Below are 23,339 nucleotides of genomic sequence, written 5' to 3' on the forward strand. Positions count from 1 at the left end.
TTTCTTCTCCATCTCGGCTTTTTTGAGTCACCTTCCCTTATTTGATGCGCAACTATTCTCCATTATTATGCTGTTATGTGGAAAGCGGATTATCTTTGAGAGCTATGAATTGAACTGAAGGATTCCTGAGGCTACATAATGAAAAGACCAAAAGCGAAGGCCAACTTATTCTCAATGGGCAATATGTAACGTATAAGAACTATAATAACCACATACCTTCGGGGCCCAATTTCATCACGATATCCAAGGACCATATTCATGACACGTACCGCAAACACAGAAATAAAGAGTCGTCGACAAACTACAACTTCGTACATACATGTAGCGATCACCGACATAGGAAACGTCTCTCGTGATCACTTTTTTTGTTTTTTTGTTTAATTCATTAATTGCATTCTCGTGATCACTTGATCTGAAGGGAGAATCCACATGTAGCCCACGATTAGTAATAGCTCCAGGAAAACTTCATTTTCTATATCCTTGATATCTTTTGAATCCTACAAACCAAATGTATATTTCATGTGGTTTAGCCAATGGAGAAAGTTGGCAAGATCTCGGCTGAGACCAGAACTACTTCTAAAATTGAGCCCTAACCCATGGAAACGAGTGATATATTATGATCGTAAAACACCGACACTACTCACGCGGTGGCCCATACTAACTACTAGGCAGCCTTTCAACAACAGCAGTGGAGTACCTTTAGTTCTTTAATTAAGGCAAGTAACATGAGAACACTTTGGGTGCATCACGCGCAAGCAAGTGATCGTCTGTGAACTATACTGGGGGGAAATTAAGCCTCCATATTTAACTCTTCCACAGATCTATCAAGCATCCTAAACAAATTGAGCCACTTAAAGACCTTTCTCTTAAATAGATATATAATTAAAACCTTTTATAAATTCGAAAAATTAAGACCAACATGTGGTCGAGGCTACTTGCGCTCGTTTCTGTGCTGCAAAAAAGAAAAAAAAACGTCTCGCTCGAGCGTGTACACTCCTACTACCGCCGCCTTCCTCTAGCGCCTCTTAACAACTACGTGTGGATAACTTGATATCACCGATAACGACTACACTTCGCCACAAGCCCTCATATAAAACCATCATCGATCGTCACTTCCCTGTGGTATCAGCCTTTGCCTGTCAACCATCTACCTCAGGAGATTATACAGCAGGCTTGTTTCCCACTTACATATCAGTTTATCCACAGGATCCGTTTATTTAAAACGGTTTCTTTCCCTCCTGTACTCATTAGACAAACTTTGATCGGTTATCTCGTCGGCCAAAACGTAGCGGGGGGCTGTGAGAATTGGAAGACATTGGTTCTCCTATCAGGTTTCGGAGGGTTTCAAATATGTAAAAATGCATAAATCATTCAGTTAACCCTCTCGATCTTTCGATCGGAGCTTGTAGTACGTTGCCCTTCAGTTTATTATAAACCAATCCCAAGTAGGTTGAGCTAGAGCATCGCCGATGATCATCAAGAGACTCTTGTCAGCACTTTATATATAATTGAAGAACTCGAGCTAGAGCTACTATAAGTAAATAGCATAACATCAATTATTTCATCCACTTTTATGTTCTCTCTATAGCTTTAGCGAAAATCACACCTCTCGCGTGATTCAGGCCACGCGAGTGATAATCTATGATCTTATAATTTGATACAGCTCCCTCTCCGTAGACGCACCTCCCTCCATAAGCGGGACGTAGTTCATTTATGATCTATGTGGTGACAACCTTATAAACCAAATTATTTAAAGCTCACTCAACTATTTAGAAAACGAAACTACTAACGCAGAGCTTTCTAATTACGATGAGGGAGCCGGTGTTCAGAAAGCACTCTCTCGATCAGAATAAAGGCAAAAGTATTTTTAGAATTTCTTTCCCCACGGAGACCTAGACAAACGTCATTGGAGGTCAAATTCTTTAATCCAGGACGGCATACCAGATCGAGGCGGTTTATGGATTTTACAATAATTTGACATAGATAGGAGCCTTCGAACTTGTTCTTAGCTTCACCTAGGCAGCGATTCGAAGCCTTCAAAGACATTTTTTGGTGGAGTTTGAAGATGAAAAGAGTGGTTGAGGTTATGTTGCAAAGGCGCACACACAATGCAAATACTTGCATGGCCAAGTGCCACCTTAATGGGTATCCGACCAATAGTAGGCCCTCACAGGCAATCACAGTCCAAAATAGGATTCTCTGTAGAGTACTTGCATATATTGAACCCGCGGTACATGTAGCCTCAAATTCTTAGACAACTAAAGTTCTAGAGTATTGGTCAATTGGAGATATTGGCTAGAGAGGTAAATGCATGGGTCACGTGAGAAGGTAAGGGGTGGCTCTGCTTGGTATTTAGCTGCGATTCCTTCTTTCCCCTCTTTTTCTCACCAACTACACTCAAGCACTTAAGACTTGATATCAACGTTAACCCAAACAACATATCTATATATGCCAGTCGCCTATATAACTCTCGGGCTCGCCCCTAAGATAACCAACAGGCACTTAAGTCAACTATTCCATTATGGTGTCCAGCAAGCAAAATGCGAAGGTCTACTCCGATAGGGTGACTCCTGTACCTCTTCTTCTCACGCAAGACGAAGTACGACGTTTATTATCCTGGCCCTGGTCCAACTACTAGTCACTGCCCCCTGCCATGGCCCCCCTACCCCTGCACACTTCGCTGACTCCTCTACTAGCATCATGCACAGGAAATGAACTATCCTTCATATAACAAAGCCTGATGACTACATGTAGGAACCAAAGACAACGTGGTGGAGTGGTTAACACGTTCGCCTGCTATTACAACTCCTTGAAAGAGGCATGTAAAGTTCAGCGGATGCCTTCGGGCGCGCAAGTTCGAATCTTGTCGTTGTCGATTCATTTTTTTGCCCTCTTGATGGATGGAAGGCATATACATAGTGGTATGGATGATGGATGTGTGCCCAGTCGATGTCTCTGTGGTGATTGAAGCCTTGAATTTACTACGTGGCCAGATATCGAGAGTATCACCTACATACAATACTGGTACTGTAGTTTCAATTACGCCTGTATTATTTTGATGGTCTTGAGAGTAAGAGCTCTTACCAAGAGCTTCGTTGGGTGCAACTGCGCCTTATACCTACCGGTATACCATTAAAAATTAATATCTTATTTAGCCAATGCGGCCCAGAATCGCCTTAACACGTACACTACAGGAAACCACGGACTTTATCACAGGAACGAAGGTAGATACAGCCCACTTCATATCAAGGCCTAGGTGTAACTAGGTCTATACATTACACATCCATCAGTATGTCTCACTTCCTCCATGTCGTAAATAAATACTAAATAACAAGATAAATAAAAATAAAAATAAAGAAAATAAAACAACACTCCCGAGACGCTAATATGCCAAACACCCCAACCCCCCGCGCAGCAAATAGGGTATATATAAAAATAAAATTTGGCGGGAACTTTTTTAATTCACCGCGCCCGCTTCCGATGTCAAGCTCAATATACCATCGCGGTCAGATAGATCACCCTGGATACTACCCTCTGTATGGCTTCCGGTCCTACTGTTGCCTTTAATGCCACATTCTGTGTCGGCACTTTTACTACTGCTGGCTCTACTACTAGAGTTCCTGTTAGGCCCTGCGATGCTAATATTTCGTTCTAGCAGCCGCACCGCATCGCTTCCACTAGTGCCGCATCTGACGGCTTCCAAGCTGGCACCTGTGAGCCTTGTTGTAGAAGGGATGCTACTGCTGCTCCCCCAACGCCCTAGGCCGATGCGTGTGACATCAGGGAGACCTAGCCCGCCGCCGCTGCTACCCGTCTCCCCCCACACTGCACTTGGCCCGTCCCCAAGGTCACCGCTGGCACTGGCGATGGGTGAGACAACTACATCGATACGAGAAATTCCGGATGTAGAAGAGGTGCTTTTGTGTGACAATTCGAGGCCAAGGGAAGGGCGTTGGAGCCGTGGTTGCAGACCGAGAAAGCGGCCAATTTCTTCCTCCTTTCGGACTTCAACGTCAGAGTCAGAGTCATCATCGTCGGTAATGGCGAATGCTCTATCACTCCATGCACCGGATGAAGCGGTTGGGGAACGAGCTCTATTTCTGATCGAAGCAATTTCTCGTTCCACATCTAGGTGCGTATCATTATCCAAGCTTTGGTCCTGGAATTCCGGTACGGGAGTCTGCTGGCCATCGCCGGCTTCTTCAGTAGCTTCTGGTGTGGCAGCACGATCTTCTTTGCCTTCATTTTCATCTGCTGTGCGAGCACTCCATGATTCTCCAAAATGGGTTTCGACGACGTGGCGGACGACTGGCCAACCATAGGCATTGGCGAACATACGGCGGACAATCATGTTGTTATGTGCGTCTGGCTCTAGACTAACCAAGACTTTCCTCCATGCCATATCTGCGTGGTAAGCTCGAGCGATCTTTTCCTCGACTTTCATAATGTTGTCCTTATCAATGCTAGGAGAGGGGGGTGGAGGGCAATCGCTAGCGGAGTAAACACGATCATGAAAAATTGTTCGAGGGCGGGATGAAGGATCAATGAGAAATTCCACAGATGGGAGAGGAGGGTTGAGCACGTGGTTTGCAGCTTCGAGCAAGGTAGTCCGTGGAGGTGCATTGGGGACCGAGTCCAGATCTGGTGGTTGTGGGAAACTGGGAGTAGTCTTAATCTTATTTCTCTTCTTAGAAGATGAGGAAGAGGAGTCATCGTCATGGGGATTTGTTTGTGAACGGCGGTAAATTTTAGACGATTTAGAGTCAGAGCCCTTACTTTTACTCGAGGCACTGGGACGGAACAATGTCATGAGAGTAGTAAGTGCATTTGGAGTGCTAGAGCCTTTGGCGGAGGAGGAACGTTCCGTTGAAGAAGACCCCAACTCAGCCTTAGATTCCCGTGTTGTGGGCTCGCTAGTTAGTGGCGCCTCCGTGATGGGATTATCATCATCATCATCACTCGTGAGAATGAGGGGGCTTTTCCCTCCTTGTTCTTTCCCCATCTTGCCTTTATCTCGAAATGCTGGGGAGACAGGGCTGGTGGTTGTACTATCGGTCCTACTTTTGGTGGAGGTTGGGGAGTATACACTTCCACGCGGACTAGTGCTTCCGCTATTTATAAGTTGGCCCCAACCCCAACCAACAAGACTTTGAACAGCACTATTCTCTCTTCGTGCTTTCTCAACCTTTCCAAGGCCTTTCCAGTCTAGAAACAGCAAGCAACTTGTTCGTAACGGGACGATTCCATCATTGACAACATTTGCGTAGACGGTTCTATTGCGGAACTTCTTCAACACTTCATGTGCTGGCCCAGTCGGCAAAATCCTCAACAAGGGCTTGCTTGTATCTGTTGGGCGTGCCGCTACCGCTGGTTTTGCCGTGAAGGCTGAGAATGCACTCGGCGCGCGCCAGGTCAATCCTAAGTCTTGCCCTGTACGGCCGACAAGACCAAAATCAAGTGCAAATTTGACATACATCGGATTTTCGTTACTAAGGCCTAGAAACGGAGTCGCTAAAGCGACAAAAGAGATGGGTTTTATATCCGTAAAGAAGTTGGGAGAGTGTGCATGAATATATGCAATAGCATAAGTTTGCACCAAACCACCGAGGGAGTGTCCAATAAAAGAGATAGATGTAATTTTATACGGTGACACATCATCATCTCTGTCATGGTCAGCCAAAGAAGCAAGCTGAGCGAACGGCGTCAAATGTGGATGATGGTGTGTAGGTCGTTTACTCAGCTTGTTAGGGCCAGAGCGGGGCGGGGGGGAGGTGCTGGGGTGTACAAGGTGAAGGACATAGCGGGCAAGACGACGGCCGAGATATTTTATCCCTCGTTCAGTGCGGCAGACATTATCATGAAATCCTCTGACAATCACTTGCTCTCGATCCTCTTCCTCCTCTTCCTCCTCAGCTTCGCTATCGGTTAGTATCTTACCACTTTCCGCGCGTTCCCTCCGTCGTCTTTCCCGCCAAGCAATGTCGCCTTTTCGTGCTTCCTCGTCAATTGCCTCCTTCATGAATAACATGTCTGCACCAGTGTTACTGTGGAGGCCGTGCGTGAGGATGACAAGATGCACCTTCTTTGTCTTTCTTTTCTTCTTCCTTCGCCGCCTTTCTTTGGCTTCATCTTGATCTTCTGGATCTAGGTATTCACCATTCTGCATACGCCAGTCTTCTTCCCGGTTCCAACTTGGGAAAGGCGGGGTGTTCCACAAATCCTGTGTATCCTGAGTTTTGACCTTCAAAGCTCGACTGTAGATATCACTATTAGACCGGTCACTATCTGTTGAGCCTGCAGTTTGGGGTCGTGGTCCCGGAAGAGTACTGTAGTTTAAACTCTTCTCATCTCGACCTAATATAACCTCAAATCCAACCTGTGCGGTAGCAGAAAAAATGGTCTGACTGATAACCTCCACAATCCACGTTACGCTCTTACGTTGTAGTTTTGTGTCTACACTGGTGAGGGTAGATTGCTGGCCGCCCTGTTCAAAGGCTCTACGTGTATGGGTGGAGGGATTGGGTGTCGTCTCGCCTTCCCGGCGGACATTATTGAGTGCATCTTCGATGAGATCTGAGGGGATTGGAAGCGTCGCATAAAATGAGGAGCCGGCCTTAAGCTGTGGCTCAAATCTAAGTATTTCGGACGAGGATTAGTGTTTGGCTCAACCCATAAAACATGGGCCGCACACCGAAAGATAAGAAATAAAACTTGACACTCACACAGGAATACCTCCTTCACCAACCAGCACCGGATTTCGGTCATCCTCTTGGGCTAACTCCTCCTTCCGACCTTCGGTGCCTGGGGTGCTCGAACTCCATGGCTCAAACTCCTGACGCCGAACCGAAACGTAGAGAGTATACGGACCGTGTAAGTACGCGGCACGTAGGGGTAGCGACGCAGTATTCTTTATCCGGAGATGCAGCGCAGAAGGCGGAGGAAGAACACGGTCAACAGATGGTGTATAGGTAATTGTATATCGGTGGATTTCGCCAATTTTACTGACACCGGTAGTGTGCAAGAGCAGCATGGCTGCAGTGCTGCTTGTGGGATTATCCGAGGTAGGGGGTATAGAGTTATTCCATGCAGCCGAACTGAGAAGACAGGGGCCAAGCTACTGTTGTTTTCAGGAGAAAGGTGGGTTGATATTGATGCCGAGAGGGTTTATAGTGGGCGTATGGGTTGTATGATAGGTGAACAGATTGAATGGGATGAAAGGGAGGCTTGGTGTTGAGAAAAAGGTACTTAACACGGTCACACACGTTTATTTCAGCCTCACAAATATTTGATCCTTTCCGGGTCAAGTTCAATGGTAAATGCGCACATACTGGCCAATCAAAATCAAAGAACCCGCACTGACCCATTTGGAAGTCATCTTTCTATTCTACATACAGTCGCACCCCGCTATGCCGCCGTACGGGATAGCAAATTGATTTTGCGGTAGAAAAATTTAATTCTCAAGGGATCCGGCATATTGAGTTCCGTCATAGCGAGGTGCAACTGTAGTGGAAATGCTAATTTTGTCCGGATGAGACATCATTCGCCATTGATTCAACAGAATGATTACATAAAAAAGTCACGATAAATTTGATGAAGCCGTTGACCTGCATGAGACAGACAGCTCTTTTGAGTGTTAAGTGGGGGGGTATTCGGGAATGTGATATCGTGTGTCAGAATCATGCCATCAGATTAGACAACAGTTATCAATCAAATCTGGACAGGGATCATGCAGACCCATGAACAATATACATAACCATGATCTGATACGTGCTTCTGAGGTTAGGATACGTACCTTCAGGGAAGAAATTTCAGGAGGTAGATAGATACAGCAAGTAGTACGTATACCTACAGGAGATTTCTGTATCTACGAACATAAGTGAGAGAGCGCCAGATTGAGATTGAGAACAGCTTTGTGGAGGTGGAATTAACAGCCGGCCAATCTGATAAGGCACTGATCCGCAGCTCACATATTTTGCTTGTTCACATGTGGTTAGTAGGGTTGCTGCCAAAAAAAAAGCCCATGTAGAGTAACCACTCACTCCATGCATCTCATGAGACACGATGATGATGGTTATGCATATGGAGAGAGAAAAAATACGTCTTCAGTCTCTCTTCTCCCCGTCCCGCAACACGTCCATATCATCGTGGATGGACTTCTCCACTCTATTACCGACGTCCTATATGTATTCAACCGGCCATCGGTAAAACTATAGAGTGCTCTTCATACCGGTAAACATTAGGGAAGTATATACTTACATACATGTGTGTAGATAGAGTTCATACCATGAACCTACATGTAATCCCTCCAGATTCCAGTCATTCATCCCTTCATACACCCCTCTTCACACCCCCTCTATCTGCAGTGGGTGCCCCATCTCGATCTCGGAATCGTGCCTGGATAGTAGATACATTACCGCGGTAGTAATCCTCCTTGGGATTCTTCCTAGTGTTCTAAAGGACCTATCGCAAGTGCCGAGTGTCACCTGCTTCCCTTAATTCTCTACATTTCTTCCCCCCCGCCCATATTCCTGATTGTCTAGTCACACCCCACCCCCCCCCCCCCCCCAAAACCCCCCATATGGAAAGGAGCGGTCTCACCAAACACCTTGCGTAAATAATATTACAATTTGGTTGGACCAACGAAAGAATTTTGTTCCCTCCTTTGCAGGTCACTCTTGTTCTTCACAACCCATCAGTCCCCACTAAGGTAGCTGCATGTCTTCACAACAGGTTCAGAGCTGGCCTGCGTCGCTTTCGGGGGTTACTGAGGATGTTGAACTCCAATCCTTATCCCCAACTAGGTCCTTCCCGCCGCTTCAACCGCTACGCCAGAAAACACCTCAAGCCGGATCTGCAGTAAGTGTCCCCCCTGTCCCTGCCTTTCCGGTCACTACTTTTGGTCCCCCCACAAATAAGGGTCCTCGTACCCATTCTAATACATCATACGCCCCATCTCCACTGCAGCCTGAGTCGTCCTCCCAACCTGAAGGATCTCAAACCCCACTTATAGATGGCTCAGAGTCTGCCCACCCTTCATCCGTTCAACATCCTACGCCGCCGCCGTCCTCGTCTCTAAACATCTCGACCCTCCTAAATACCCCAATGAAGCCGGCGCAGTTCCCTCTATTGCGCTCATCGCCGGCAGCTGGCACCGGGAGCTATGGAGCTTTGCCTATTACTGGTGGCGGTGAGAGCAGCTATGCTGGAAGTTCACTTTCGACTTCAACGGCGTCGGGGGAGCACGATGGAAAGGATAGCGACCAAGAAAATGAGGGGCGCGGACTATTGGAGGAGCCTGCAATAAAGGGACGAAGTAAAAGAAAGGCAAACGTCACAACTTCCGCGGCTTTAGCACATGATCCGGCCCCGGAGGGTAAGAATGTCGTTACAGGGTTCCATGGTATTGATGGAGCAGAAGAAGAAGAAGGCGCCACCGTCGAGAGCGACGGGGAAGATGAAGAGGACGAAAACGATCCGATAGATAACTCACCGTAAGTTTGAGCGCGTTTATCTTATACCTCTGCATGGCCTTACTTGCTCGATGCACTGCGGGCGAGTGCTGACGCATCACAGGTACCCTGAAGTCCGCGCTTCAGTACCAGCCACTGACGACCTGTCGCTCTCCATTAATACGCCACGCATGTGGACTCTCTCGATCTTGTTTTCGCTTGTTGGCTCGTCTACGAACTTGTTTTTCTCGCTACGATATCCGTCAATCTCAATAACACCTGTTATAGCGCTTCTTTTTGCGCATCCACTGGGAAAGATATGGGACCAACTGTTTCCGGAGCCTGACGCTTCCGCCTGGGATGGGGAGAAAGGAAAGTTGGGCAAATTAAGACTATGGCTGGGGCAAGGACGATGGAACCGGAAAGAGCATTGCTGCGTATACATATCTAGCAATGTCTCATTCGGGTTCGCATTTGCTACAGATGTGAGTTTAAAGATTTTGTGACCGAGACAGTTGGGTTGACTCTCTGCAGGTCATAGTCGAGCAGACAAAATTCTACAAGCAGGATCTTGGGATTTGGTACCAGATTCTGCTTACTCTATCGACTCAGATCCTCGGATACACCTTTGCAGGGCTCACGCGACAGTGGCTGGTCTACCCCGGTGGGATGATCTGGCCGGGAACACTCATGTCCACTGCGATGTTCACAACACTACACGGCGAGGAAAATAAGCCTGCAAATGGGTGGAAAATCTCTCGGTGGAAGTTTTTTGTCAGCCTCCGTGTTATCTGATCATCTGATTCTAGATGATCGACAACTAACCTATTATTGTAGATTGTGGTGTTTATTGGCGCATTTACCTGGTACTTTGTTCCGGGGCTCTTGATGCCAGCACTCAGTTATTTCAATGTGGTCACCTGGTTCGCACCGAAGAGTGTGGTCGTTGCTAACCTGGTACAATTTTCTCCTTGATCACTTGAATGATGGATACTGATTTAGTAAAAATCAGTTTGGGGTGGCATCGGGCCTGGGAATGTTCCCCTTGACCTTTGATTGGGCGCAAATTTCGTACATTGGATCACCCTTGATGACGCCCTTTTGGGCTGCTGCCAATGTCATCGCTGGTCTGATCATCGTCATATGGATAATCGCTCCAGTATTATGTTTGTAACCAATGGTTGAAGTTGTTATCTTTGCTGACCAATTACAGATTACTCGAACGTTTTATATTCAGGCTTCATGCCGATTCTTTCTAGTGTAGTCTTCGACAACACTGGTAACGCCTATGATGTGACCAAGGTTTTAACAGCAGACTACAAATTCGACGAAGCGGCTTACAAGGAATACAGTCGTTTGTTTATGCCCATCACGTGACTACCCGCCGACTGTTTCAAAACAGATAAGGTTATCAGATTATCTGACACTCTTGATAGATATGTATTGTCTTACGGCCTTCAATTCGCAGCATTGACTGCACTGGTTACACATACCTTCTGTTGGCACGGGAAAGATATCTGGAGACAATGGGGACGTGTAAGACGCGAGTATAATGCAACAAGGAACGCATCATCTCCATCGAATACTTCAGGAGTCTACGCGCCTATACCAGAGCCCAGGAGTCGTACTAGTAGAAGAACAAGACGGAGGAGAAGCAGCTTGAGCGAGCAGGAATGGGATGAAGTCATGGACCGTGAAGATGTGCATATGCGTCTCATGCGGCGATATGAGGAAGCCCCTACGGCCTGGTATTTGATCACTTTCGTTACCATGACGGCAGTCGGGATGTTCGTCGTCGAGTACTACCCCATATACTTGCCTTGGTATGGGCTGTTGCTGGCGTTGGGTGTATGCACGGTGTTTTTTATTCCGATTGGAATTGTCATGGCGATTACGAATCAGCAGAGCAGTTTGTTTTTGGTCTGTCAGTTGATTTGCGGTACGCTATTTCCAGGTTTACCAGTTGCGAATATGGTCTTCGTTACATACGGTTATGTAAGTGCATCTCCCACCCCGGCGAATGTGCAATAACTTACAGATAGCAGATAACATCTACTCAAGGTTTAAAGTTCGCCTCTGACTTAAAACTCGGGCACTACATGAAAATCCCACCCCGCCTCCTGTTCAGCGTGCAGATGGTCGCAACTCTAGTCTCTTCACTAACCCAGATTGGTGTCTTGAACTGGATGTTCCGCAATATCTCTGGAATCTGCACCCCAGAAGCCATGCACGGTTTTACATGCCCTATTGCACGTGTTCACTTCAATGGTAGTATTCTCTGGGGTGTCATAGGGCCACAGAGATTCTTCGGCGCCAAGGAACTTTATAGACCGCTTGTGTGGGCATTCGTTATTGGGGCCGTAGCACCCCCAATGTTGTGGGCAGTTTGGAAGTGGACCGGAGGCAAGAAAGGAAATTGGGCTTGGCTACGGAAAGTCAGTTTACCGGTAGCATTTGGAAGTCTAAGTTGGATTCCACCAGCCGTACGTCATCACTATCCCTTCCCCTCCCCCCAAAGAAAGATTGGTCCATATCTAATTACATATGAAACCTGCTCTGACATATAAAATAGACCGGTCTAAACTTTTCTGCCTGGGCAATCGTTTGCTTCATATTTAACAATTACCTCCGTCGTCACGCTAATGCCTGGTGGGGTAAATACACCATGACATTATCCGCTGCTCTTGATGCCAGTCTTGCTTTTGGCCTCGTGGTTATATTCTTCGGATTCGTTTATCCAGGCTGGATGGATGGTTTCAAATGGTGGGGGACGGAGATCTACAAGGGTGGATGTGATTGGCAGGCGTGTTCATTCTTGGATCCAAAGGGAGAGAACGGAGGAAAGTTTGGGCCGAAGGCTTGGTAGCAATATCTCGTAGACTGGAGTAGTGGGGCCTTTCGTTTGTTTTTTATTAGCGTTATCGTCGTTCATTAACATTTGGGACTCGTTGGAGCTTTGGGATTGGAGTATTAGAAGTCATGGAAGAACCGGAGTTTAAGTCTAACAAATCTATAATTTTCTTTGTCAGTTTTGTTGGGTGATTTCGGTATTATTTTTTTTTATTTTTTTTATAGTTGTGTTCCGAGTATTATGTCTTTTTTATATATTTATTATCTCTTCATGATTCCTTTTTCAAATAGAGCGGGCAAGGATAACGCTTCTCGAGAGCTGGAGGCGAAATGATAAATCTGCTGATCTCACGACCATCAGAAATCTCTCCCGTCAGATAATCGGTCTCTGAGTCGATTTTTGCGAGTGATGATTCGTGGCTTCGATCTTTTCTTGTTTACTTGACGCCTCGCTATAGTAGACATCTCTCATCGGCGCCTTGCATCTACTACCTGTCAGTGTCTAACTTCTCATAGGAAGGGACTTACCTACATACAGCTTACCCTCAAAAGAACCAGAAAATGCAAGTAACGGAAACAGGGATTATTTGTATGAGAGAACGACGCCACTCCATACAAATTATCCTTGCTCTGAGCAACTGCATTTTCTGGTCCTTACGCTGGTAAGCGTGTACATAAAGTACATGCACCCCTGCCCAAGTTCTTTACCCCTTCATTGGGGGATCTAGATCCGTCTATGTACGTGCCGGCGCCCGCATATCCCTCAGAAGTCTGCACCGCACTGCCCTAAGAACAACCGTTATTTATTTATAGATTTCCCTGTGATGTGCACATAATAGGAACCCGCATATCCTCCGGCGCAAGGTGTAGAGTAGAAGATTCGGTGAGTGGACTCCAGAACACGGGTGATGTGCGTTGAAAGCTAGGGGAAAGAAAGGGGAGGAATAGATACTGATCTGGCCCGAAATCGGAAATTCCCTTTGTCAATCTTCGAATTCGCCGATATAAAGTATATTCCGGGAAGCCTTCCATGCCATGCCATGCTGATCGTGCGTGTTGTTGCGATATCAAGGAAATTTGGTTAGCTAGACCCTGCATGACGCTGATCGACCGTGTCTCGGCAGTGTCAGTGTTTGTGTGTGGGGTAATGATTATGATGCATGTTGGGTTGCTTGGTATGTATACGTACCGGGTAATGATGTCATGCACAGTTTTTTTTGCGAAGCAAACAAAAAATGAAACCAACAAACAAAACCACGCATAGAACTTTTTTTCTATCCCTTTCAGGTCTTGTGGCTCACCACACAAAACTCACAGGCTAGCTGGAAGCGGCTTTCGGCGGTGCAAAACTGACCCACTTGTCACGCAAAATTAGCCTAAAAGGTGGTGGTGTATATCATTTATCGTTAAATTCCTGTCTATCACCACAAAAAGTTGTGAATCGCGGGAACAGACGAAGGGATGATACAGCTTTCGATCCTGGCGATCACGTGCTCTACCCTCCTTTGATTTGAAGATCTCGAATAATGATATGCATAGGAAGACCACTTACAATCCTCACCGTGCACCGACCGCCTACCGCGCCTACCTGATCCCCACCAGGGCAAAAGTCTACTCTAAATCGATCATCCCTAGAGCCTGAATGGCGGTTATGCATAAACTGACGGCCCATCAGCGCCGTAGTGCCCTGCCAAGGCTGGTGCTGATCGTCGTTTCACCGATTCTCACTCGCGATTCCACGTGATCCGTGACCATGACATCATCATGACCGCCAGCCGGCATGCCGATCAGAACTTGGAAATCGATCCCGAAACCTGACTTTTCGACGTCGGAGGGGTCTTGGTGAAATTTCTGGGGTGAGGGGAGAAACGAATAAAAGGGTCCTGGCCTGCCCCTGTGGTGTGTGATGTTCATAACCATCCCTTGCTAAACACACACCACAAAATAACAATCTATATCTTCTTATATACACCTCTAAAGAAAAACAACCATGTCGAGCTACAACAACCAGAACAGCAACAATATGGTGCCCGGAAACGCGGGATACACAAACACCACTGCCCCCGGGTCAACGACCACCACTACCACTTCCTCTACCACCATGCCTACCACCATGCACGGTGCTGGCGGTGGCACCAACGCTGGAGCCACAACTGGCCGCAAGTTGGAAGGAGTCATGAGCGGACTTCACGGAGCTGGAGGTAATCCAATCCATCTCAAGATTCTCAGTCCAATTCATAGTTTAGTTACTGACATGCTGCTTTTTACAGAGCAAATCCGCGGCCAGTTTAACATGGCTGTCGACACTGCCATGCGAGACCGTGAGGGTCAGGCCAGAAACCAAGGCATCATCAACCGCGGCCGCGAAGAGATGGCCACCGGCCGCGTCATCGAGAACCCCGAGAAACACAGATACCCCCACGGCACCTACCCCTCCGGAAACGTTGGCACTGGTGCCGGTGTGAACTCTGGAAACACCATGGCTGGTACTGGTGCCGGAACGATGAACACAGCGCCGGGCTACAGGAGAGGCAGCTTGACCGAGGACTCATACGGTGCGCCTGGGCCGACCAACGCCCATAAGCACCCCGGACCAGGACACACTGGTGGTGGACCGGCCATCGGTGGCGGACATTATGTCGCTGATGAGACTAGGAGGGGATCTGCGGGATATTAGAGAGGTTTAGGGAGGGGGGAGCTGTAAGATAAACTGGGGCTGGGCCTTCTGGCGTTTTTCTTGTTGTGATATCTCTGTTTCTCTTTTTCCTTTTTCCTTTTCGGTTTCAATTTGGAGATGAGTGTACTATGAATGAAATTTTTCATCTTATAAACTGGGTTGCAATTGTGATGCTTGGGAATTTGAATGAAAATGGTTTAGAAACTTGAGGTTACGGCAAAGTCCTTGGTGATGCTATGTTTTTGATCGATCGTGAACATTAAACATTCATGAAATCTATGGCCGAGAAGATCTAGGAGGAACCATACAATCTGTGGTGCCAGGCCATATAATAAACTCTTGTCAGACTGCAAGGATGTGAATGGGAGTACCGGGAATCAGTATTCTCCCTGTAATGTCAGGGTTAGGTTTTCTTCAATGTCCATATAGGGTCACAAAAGATTGCAAAATCGAAAGCTAGACATTACAAACGGACATAGTGTAAATACATATGTTGGCGGATACAAGCTTTATAAGGACATTGATAGGATTTTTACTAGATAGATATTGATATCGTTGAATCCCAATATAACTAAAAACCCCGTGGACATGCATATGCATATGCATGTAAAAGTCTGGACCGGCAAGTGCAATTATCAATACAAGCTCCAGCATGACCATACATAAGCCGAACCACCAAACCTACACCTCAAACACCCCACTTATACCAACTCCTCCTCACCCTCCACCACCAACCCCGGGCCCCTCCTCTCCTCCTGCTCCCGCTTCCAAGTCCGGAAAATCTATTCTCCTCCGCCCCCCACCTATCCGCCGACCCAGCCGCCGCATTCCTCATCTCGATCCACTCCTCGACCGCGGTGATGCCCGCAGTCAGCTCGGCCCTTCTTCGGCCCTTGATGGTATTTGCCTGGATGCGCCACGCGACGTAGGCACCGAGGCCGACACAGAGAACGAACTCGAAGAGGAGGATGCATTTAAGGGCGATGCAGGACTTTGTTTGGATGAAGTCGATGGCCGCGATGGGGCCTTGGGGACACATGTATTTCATGGTGAGGTGAAGTGGTGCTTCCTGATTTGTGTCGATGTCTGCTTGTTGAGAACTTGGTGATTGGTAACAGTGGGAGTCTCGCCGAGGGTTCGGAGGGAAAAGGTACTACAGATATATGCATTCTTCTATGCATAGAATTGGTCATATTGCAATACAGATTTACTATGGCTGTTACTGGGTTTACGGTTTGAATCATTACCGGATGAGAGGATCATTGAATCCCAGGACATAACCCACTTATAAAGCTAGTTGTCACGATAATTCTTTGATAACCCACCACCGATCCAATTTAATGCAATTCACCTATCGAGAACAAAGAACTGGACTTGCTTATGTTTATTGAAGCCCTTTTAACTAAGGACGTAAAATAAGTAATATAAGATTCTCACTGAGCATGAGACCGACTCCCAGACCTATAGCGACCTTCCTGCCCGGATCATTGCTTAATCCGTCATCTACGCTGCAGCGTTCAGGTGTTCCTGCAGATAGTTTACAACCTGCTTATATCTAACCCACCACCGCAACATTAGCACCCATAACAACCCTCCAAAGAAGAACATGAACAAACTTACCCCCTCTCATACTCCTTCACATTCCCCTCATCACTCAAGTTAGCTCTGGCCGCCATCCACCCATGCGGCATAGTCGGATACGTCTCAACGACAGCCGCGTTCCTCACGGCCTCGACCTTAGAGTTCTTAAGGGCCTCTGCACTCCCAGCGATCGCCTCCGCAGGCTCATCCTTGGATGCAAGTATCATATGCGGGATTGTCACACCCTTTGCGTCCTCCGCATCAAACTGTCCTGGGTGAACTTGGATTGTCACTTTGAAAGGTGTGTCTTCACCAGACATGAGCACCGCGACCTGTAAGTTGTCAGTTCCATGCATAGTTTACCAACTATGTACTTTAACTAAGGGCACGTATACACACCTTTCCGCCCCAGCAGAAGCCGACGGCTGCGATGCTTTCAATGGACTTATATTGTTCCTTGAGCGCAGGAAGAAACACCTTGGTGTTTTCTATGCCCTTCTGAAAGTCGGCCCAATCATGGACAAAGGCTTTAATGATAGCCCACTTCTCGGGGGTATCTGGGGGGTAAAGGGTGTGGTCGAGGATGTTGCCCATGAAGTAGTCGGGCATCACAACCTGTCACATCGTCAATTCATCTCGATGAACGACCACGGCCTATAAAAGAGAATGCCTACGAGATAATCTCCAGAGGCAGCAATGATATCGGCGCCTTGCTGGATCTGGGGGGAGTAGCTGAAGATGTCAAATAATGACAGGACGGCAAATTTGGCATTTTTGTTGCCGGTAACATCTGGATTTTGTTAAAAATTGACCGTCAAGCGGTATTGGGATTGGGAGTGACGGACAGGTTCTAAGGCCGCCAATTTCGGCGAAGGTTCCTTTGAGAGTGTAGTCCTTGGCGACAATTGGAGGGACGGTGCAGCATGCTTTAGAGTGCGTCGACATTATTTTAATGACCTGGATGGTGGGATGTGAAATATAAACTTTGCGATGAAGTTGAAGATGAAGATGAAGATAAGATAGAGAGAGAGGTATGAAAGGGGACGCTCGAGTTCTGGATTGGTTTCTGCCGAGATGTGGTAGTGAGTGAGCTTCACTTTATACTCGGGGAGGGCACCCCCAGTAATCCATCTGGTCAGGTGACTAGCTAGCAAGCTCAAGCTTGAGGCGCGTGAAGACAGGTAGGGATCTCTTATCTCCGTATCCTTTACACAAACTCCATAACATCCTAAACCCCATACTCTGCATAAACTCCATATAGTTATATTTTCTTTTCCTACATATACACATAAAATTCTAGTAAAACCGGGTCGAACGGCAACTGGATCATTCAGAGAGTCGTTCAATTGAAGAAAGCATCGCATGGGGGCTTGGGAGTTGGTTGGTTAAGTTGTTTATCTTTAGGCCGTATATAGAGTAAAGGTACATGTATTGCACGAGATAACCCCCATACTTCCCCATGGCAATAATGAAGTGGCACTGCGGCGGCGCAACAAACCGCCGGTGAAAAATAATACCGTGGCATAGACGTATTTCAACCCGTATATGATCAACCCGCTCTATCCGGGAGCGAAGCCAGTCCTACATCATGGCGTCAGGATCGTATTAATTTCCCGCCGTTATCAGCACCACAGTTTTATCGTTAGAAGGGAATGTGGTAGTCTGTGTAAACATGTTAGATCGAATCATTTGCCAGCGTTAAATGATCGTGAAGATGGTTTCTCGATGTGCCAAGACTTAGTACCAGCTAAATAGTAGTCACGCATGTTACCGCAAATTATTGAACAGACAGTTTGGCTCTGATCTTGCCAACGTCCGTAATTCAGGAGCTCATACACGATGCTATTTCTCCCAGTTGTATCTAATATACATAATATACAACATATTTCCAAATGGAAGGAGGTGACGTTGACCTCATGGCTTTTTTATATGGGCTAGGGTTTCTTTTCGGGTAACACACCGCGTAGGTACCAGGGGGTATAGCCACTTCGATGTCTCAGCCAACTTCAATGCCAGCTATTTACTCTATGTATTCCGGCGCAGGCATTCTACTACGCCATATATCTTACCAACTAAAGAGAAAACGGAAGGAATAGTTGTATTAACACGCGATAATCGTACGATAGAAACGGAAAGCTTCAAAGAAGAGTAACGAGAACCGACTTAGCTAGGGCTTATGAGATAAAGATTTCAAATGAGTACATTTCCAAACCACGAAAGAAGTTAGACATGCTCCGCTTCTAATACATATATCTACTACCATAAATCACGAACCATGCCTCATATGCCCTGCATAGCAAAAAGTGACAATAATCTCTCCTATGGACAAAAGAAATAAACTAAATACATTTCCAAAGTACTCTATGAAGTGGCTTTCGGCTTATGGACTTGCATGATCCTCTGCTTCGCCTCCTCATCCCCCTTAGATACTTCCCACATATCAACTAATCTCGTATTTCGTGCCATTTGTACCACTACAAACCATTTAATATCAGCCCATTGATGTTTTGTAGACTGTTTCAGCTCCGTCATTGCCATTTGCTTCTCTATCTCACGGCCCCTTTCCACAGAATTTATGAAATTTGTCGTTTGTTCTTTATGCGACGTTGCGAGTTTGGCCGCTATCTGTTCCTGGGTTTGATAAAGGGCATTTAACTGCTCCGCCTGAGTCTCGTTGAACTTGTCCATCAACGACTTCTGTCTTGCTTCCTTATTTGGCCTTCCCTTCAAAAATGTCTGGAGCTCAAACCAATATTCGTCTTCTTCTGAAGCTTGCTTGGTAGTGAGTGCTTCCCGTTCTTCTGCGAAGCAAGCATTCAGTTCTTCCTCCTCCCTCTTTTGACTTTTCCCCACTGTTGCAATATCTTCAAAGAACCTTTTCTCACTCTCACTTTCACGGTTGCTAAACTGAATCTCTTGCTCTTCCTTCTCTTTCTGATGTCTGCCCCGCATGATTCCCCATTGCTTCTGATGCAGCACCAACAACGCCTTCTCCGCGCTTTCAAACTCAGAAGAGACCCTCTCCAGCCACTTCTCCTGTAATTCTCTTCTCTTTCTGGCCTCTCTGCGAGCAGCTTGTGCAGCGGCGATTCTGTCAGCTTCCGCCCGTCGCTCCTGAATCTCTTGCTCCCGCTGCTCCATTCTCGCGTTTGCTTGACGTTCTGCCTCCTCGCGCGCTCGTGCGGCGCGGTTGAGAGCAACCTGTTCTAGACGGGCTACGCGGCGGACGGCTGCTTCTTCACCTGTGCAAGCACATGTTTTCCAAACCGAGCCACAGATGTAACAAAAATGTGCACCGCATTTGCTGCCCCCCGATCTGTTAGTAGGTCTACTCATGTCGCTACTCAATTCATGCAATCCTTACCAGGTAATATGATTACATCCCTGTGTCCTCTCAACCATTGTTCTACACTGGTAACATCTTATCCAACCTTGCCTTTCTCCCTCCTCTAGCGTCAACATGAGATCGAAGTCCTCGGGACAGTCTGCTTGGGCGGGATGGGCTGTTCCTCTACATGTACCACACACACTATCATTGCACGAGCCGCATATAATCCGACCGGTACCGCACGGTGGGATCCACGCCGAACATGTGGGATATGGGCAATAGACTCGATCTGCAGCTGGGATGGCGTATTCTTTCGCCTTTGCCTTGTAGGCCTGGCGGTCTTGCTTATTGAGGGCCTTTTCGATGGTTTTTTGCGGTATGTCTTGAATACAGCAGCGCGGAGGCCAGAGAGACTCGTCCTGCATTGCAGTCCTGGGTAGATAAGTATGCGTGCGCAGAGAGGTAAAGGATAGCAATACCTGATGAGGGTCTCGAGGCAGACATAACAGTATCTGTGCTGGCATCCTAACTTCACTAGCTTCTTATTCTTATGATCGTCGAGGCAGGATGAACATTCACTAATATCACGTCATTATCTCTTCGATAAAATAAAACAAAGAAGCTTACCTTTCCGCGGTGCCTAAGCTCTTCTTCCAAAACCTTTTAACCTGCTCCACCCTTGGCGAAACTGGCATTGAAACAACAGTACAATCGTTTGCTGGCAATGGTGAAAAATATGGTGAATAAATAAGTGAAGCACTCCCGGAGATGTTGTATTTTGGCAACTCTCTTCTGCTTTTTGACTTCTTTGAACCAGTAGAGGACATCGAATCTGCTACGGAGCGTAAATCCGTTATAGAGCGTGGGCTTACGGGACTTTCAAGCTCTGATATAGGCCTGCTAATAGAGCCCACAGATATCCTCAATGAGTTTCTCTGTGGCAACGGGGCTTTGTTGACTGGTGTGATGGTATCTGAGACGAGTTCGGGGGCATGATCTGCTGGGTTACTTCTTGAACATTCCCCCACTTCTGACTTTACTGAGGTTTCTTCTTCTTCTTCTTTCTGATCCTTCTCATTTTTTATAGTTTCGAGTACACCTTCAAGAGCTTCAGCCCACTCTTTGAATAGCATATTGTTAAGATGAGAGCTATCATCGACAGACCAGATGAGCTCGGGTGGTGGTGGATATTGCTTCCACCATTTTTCGGGACTAAGGTCTTCGGCTGATAGAAGCGTCAGATCAAGGCCAGGGATATTTTCGAGGTCGAGGTAGGTGTCGCTGTATGTGATTGACGTAGCATGATCCTCTTGGTCTGGTTGGTGGGTTACTGTGGTGATGTCGATAACTTCGATCTCTTTACCTTTATCAACAGCAACCGGGGCACTCTGTGTGACTAAAGTCGTCGTAGTTGTAGCCATCTCGAACTGTGTATTCTTTCGGTAATAAGAATAGAGCAGGAGAAATAAAGATACTATGCAAGTTAGAGTCACAAAAATGATAACGAACATTATGGAGTTCGGGCGGTAGCTGTGAGGTATATGAACCAGCTTGAAAATGATGAGCGAAATACCAGCTCACAACCGTGCATAGCCATTATCGATAGCCGCAAGGAAACAAAAGTCTGTAGCTAGGTAGGGCATGCCCTGGAATGGAACAAATGATTGGCTATTTTTTCTATTCGATGAGCAATGCGCCGTTTCTGCCTTGGCTGCCAGGAAACTTGATGGAACACACATATAGTTACACAAGCCAGGGAAAACCGTTATGGTTGCTGTTTTGTACAACATTTTCAAGGCTCCTGATGACTAAAGCCCGTGATGGATCCAAGCTGTTTACCGTAATAAGTAGCGAGATATGAACCAATTTCACCAGACTGGCCGGACTTTTATGTTAGGGTATAAATAGAAGCGACATCAACAACAGAACTGTGGATAACTCTTGACCCCCATTCCAGTCAAGAGCAGAGGCGAAGTCCTGGTTTAATCAGTAGATGCAATCCACGTGGGTTGGGGTGAAGGGCTGGACGGTAGGTAAGGCAGAGATGGGGCCTGGGTTTTGTGTTACCGCTCGGATTTAGCCGCACCATTAGGGTTACACTGGTTACACAAGGACCATTGTGAGGCTCTGTATACATAGACCATAAGGGAAATTACCGAGATCGAGAATAATGTACTCAAGCTTGAATACTAGCGCGGGAGTATGTACTCTTTTACCACGAAAAGAACCAGTTTCTCAAGGCAAGGATTACTTGTATGGCCATGGGGTGGCGGCGATCTCTCATACAAACTATCCCTATTTCCGTCACTGGCATTTTCTGGTTCTTTTCGTGGTAAACGAGTACATGTACCTACATCATGTAGTCACGCGTTAAGAAAGTAACATTTATAAGTGTCTCTTGGCACGGTGTGAATATACACGCTAACCCTTTACATCGTAAGCCCCCAACCCTTAATCCCACCTGCCTGTCGATCATTTACACTGCCTTGCCAGTTACCCCACATCACAACTCTACGAGTCTAGATACATAGCCACAAAACCCCCTCTCAAGTGCATCTCAAGCTCAGAATTAACAAAACAAACAAGATAATGTCCTTCCTCAATAACCTAATTTCGGACTTCCGCGAAGCCAAAGCTGCAGCACAAGCTCATAATATGGCATCCTACGAGCCACCTTCCACCAGTGGCATGAGCGCAACTGCTGAGGGCCCTGTGGAGGATTCACATACACAGACAAGTGGTAAACCGGTCTCTGAGAGGTACATCCCTCCACCGCCTCCTAAGAATCTGCCGCACGGATGGACGGCAAGATATGATGAAAAGGAGGGTGGGTTCTTGTATTCTAAAGGGGTGGATACCAGCTCCGAGCAACGGGACTTTCGTAAGTGCATATATGGGATTTCTCCGGCGACCTGATAAAGTAACTGATACGTCCTCATTCTAGCTACTGAGAAGAACACCGAGGGATCTACGGTTACAGTTACTGGAGAGACTACGGAGCAGGTTACAGCGAAGCCCGCGTGATTCCGATCTCTCACTTTTTTTTTCCATTTTGGAGCGGGCGAAGATCAAGGCTGGACCTACATAGCTAGTTCGTTGTCGAATATATCCTAATCTCTTCTCGTCGATAGTGACCCAAGGCACCAAGGGTTATCTATGTGTTCCAAGGATCATGACTCGCCCGTTGAACCTGATATTTGGCGAAGCTTGTACAAGGTCCCACAAGCTCTGCGAGGATACACAATCGTTCCACCTATATGCTGTAGGTAGTACTCGAATCGCCTCTAAAACCCCTCGTGGCTTTCAAAAACAAAAAAGGAAGCTTAGAAAAGAACACGTACCCCGCGGGAGCACCTTAGACATAACGCGCTAAATCGGCGCCTTGTCTGCCTACCTTACCATCCAACCCACACTGATTCTGCCTGGTGGAGATAACAAGACATCAAAGGTATAG

The 23,339-nt window shown here is 46.9% G+C and overlaps 7 protein-coding genes across 7 annotated transcripts; 4 read left to right on the forward strand and 3 right to left on the reverse strand.

The window, feature by feature from the left end:
* Nucleotides 1–3,457: 3,457 nt before the first annotated feature.
* LAJ45_10934 (uncharacterized protein) lies at nt 3,458–7,030 on the reverse strand (the record flags this gene model as incomplete). The annotated part of the gene is made up of 2 exons (XM_046120449.1): nt 3,458–6,632; nt 6,723–7,030. The coding sequence occupies 2 exons, from the start codon at nt 7,028–7,030 to the stop codon at nt 3,458–3,460; spliced, it is 3,483 nt and encodes a 1,160-aa protein (XP_045966328.1).
* Nucleotides 7,031–8,715: 1,685 nt separating this feature from the next.
* Nucleotides 8,716–12,315, forward strand: LAJ45_10935 (uncharacterized protein; the record flags this gene model as incomplete). The annotated part of the gene is made up of 9 exons (XM_046120450.1): nt 8,716–9,491; nt 9,574–9,934; nt 9,984–10,223; nt 10,287–10,406; nt 10,462–10,615; nt 10,663–10,822; nt 10,886–11,444; nt 11,495–11,932; nt 12,022–12,315. 9 exons carry the CDS (start codon nt 8,716–8,718, stop codon nt 12,313–12,315), a joined length of 3,102 nt encoding a protein of 1,033 aa, XP_045966329.1.
* Nucleotides 12,316–14,289: 1,974 nt separating this feature from the next.
* LAJ45_10936 (uncharacterized protein) lies at nt 14,290–14,976 on the forward strand (the record flags this gene model as incomplete). The annotated part of the gene is made up of 2 exons (XM_046120451.1): nt 14,290–14,500; nt 14,570–14,976. The coding sequence occupies 2 exons, from the start codon at nt 14,290–14,292 to the stop codon at nt 14,974–14,976; spliced, it is 618 nt and encodes a 205-aa protein (XP_045966330.1).
* A 652-nt stretch (nt 14,977–15,628) lies between these two features.
* On the forward strand, nt 15,629–16,084 carry LAJ45_10937 (uncharacterized protein; the record flags this gene model as incomplete). The annotated part of the gene is made up of 1 exon (XM_046120452.1): nt 15,629–16,084. One exon carries the CDS (start codon nt 15,629–15,631, stop codon nt 16,082–16,084), a length of 456 nt encoding a protein of 151 aa, XP_045966331.1.
* Nucleotides 16,085–16,479: 395 nt separating this feature from the next.
* Nucleotides 16,480–17,502, reverse strand: LAJ45_10938 (uncharacterized protein; the record flags this gene model as incomplete). Its single annotated transcript, XM_046120453.1, has 5 exons — nt 16,480–16,531; nt 16,597–16,889; nt 16,957–17,172; nt 17,232–17,347; nt 17,403–17,502. The coding sequence occupies 5 exons, from the start codon at nt 17,500–17,502 to the stop codon at nt 16,480–16,482; spliced, it is 777 nt and encodes a 258-aa protein (XP_045966332.1).
* Nucleotides 17,503–18,918: 1,416 nt separating this feature from the next.
* On the reverse strand, nt 18,919–21,306 carry LAJ45_10939 (uncharacterized protein; the record flags this gene model as incomplete). Its single annotated transcript, XM_046120454.1, has 4 exons — nt 18,919–19,861; nt 19,922–20,317; nt 20,365–20,463; nt 20,513–21,306. 4 exons carry the CDS (start codon nt 21,304–21,306, stop codon nt 18,919–18,921), a joined length of 2,232 nt encoding a protein of 743 aa, XP_045966333.1.
* Nucleotides 21,307–22,474: 1,168 nt separating this feature from the next.
* LAJ45_10940 (uncharacterized protein) lies at nt 22,475–22,909 on the forward strand (the record flags this gene model as incomplete). Its single annotated transcript, XM_046120455.1, has 2 exons — nt 22,475–22,766; nt 22,830–22,909. The coding sequence occupies 2 exons, from the start codon at nt 22,475–22,477 to the stop codon at nt 22,907–22,909; spliced, it is 372 nt and encodes a 123-aa protein (XP_045966334.1).
* Nucleotides 22,910–23,339: the final 430 nt, after the last annotated feature.

The sequence above is a fragment of the Morchella importuna genome (assembly GCF_003444635.1).
Source record: "Morchella importuna strain M04M26 chromosome Unknown Morimp01GS053, whole genome shotgun sequence".
Lineage (NCBI taxonomy): Eukaryota > Fungi > Ascomycota > Pezizomycetes > Pezizales > Morchellaceae > Morchella > Morchella importuna.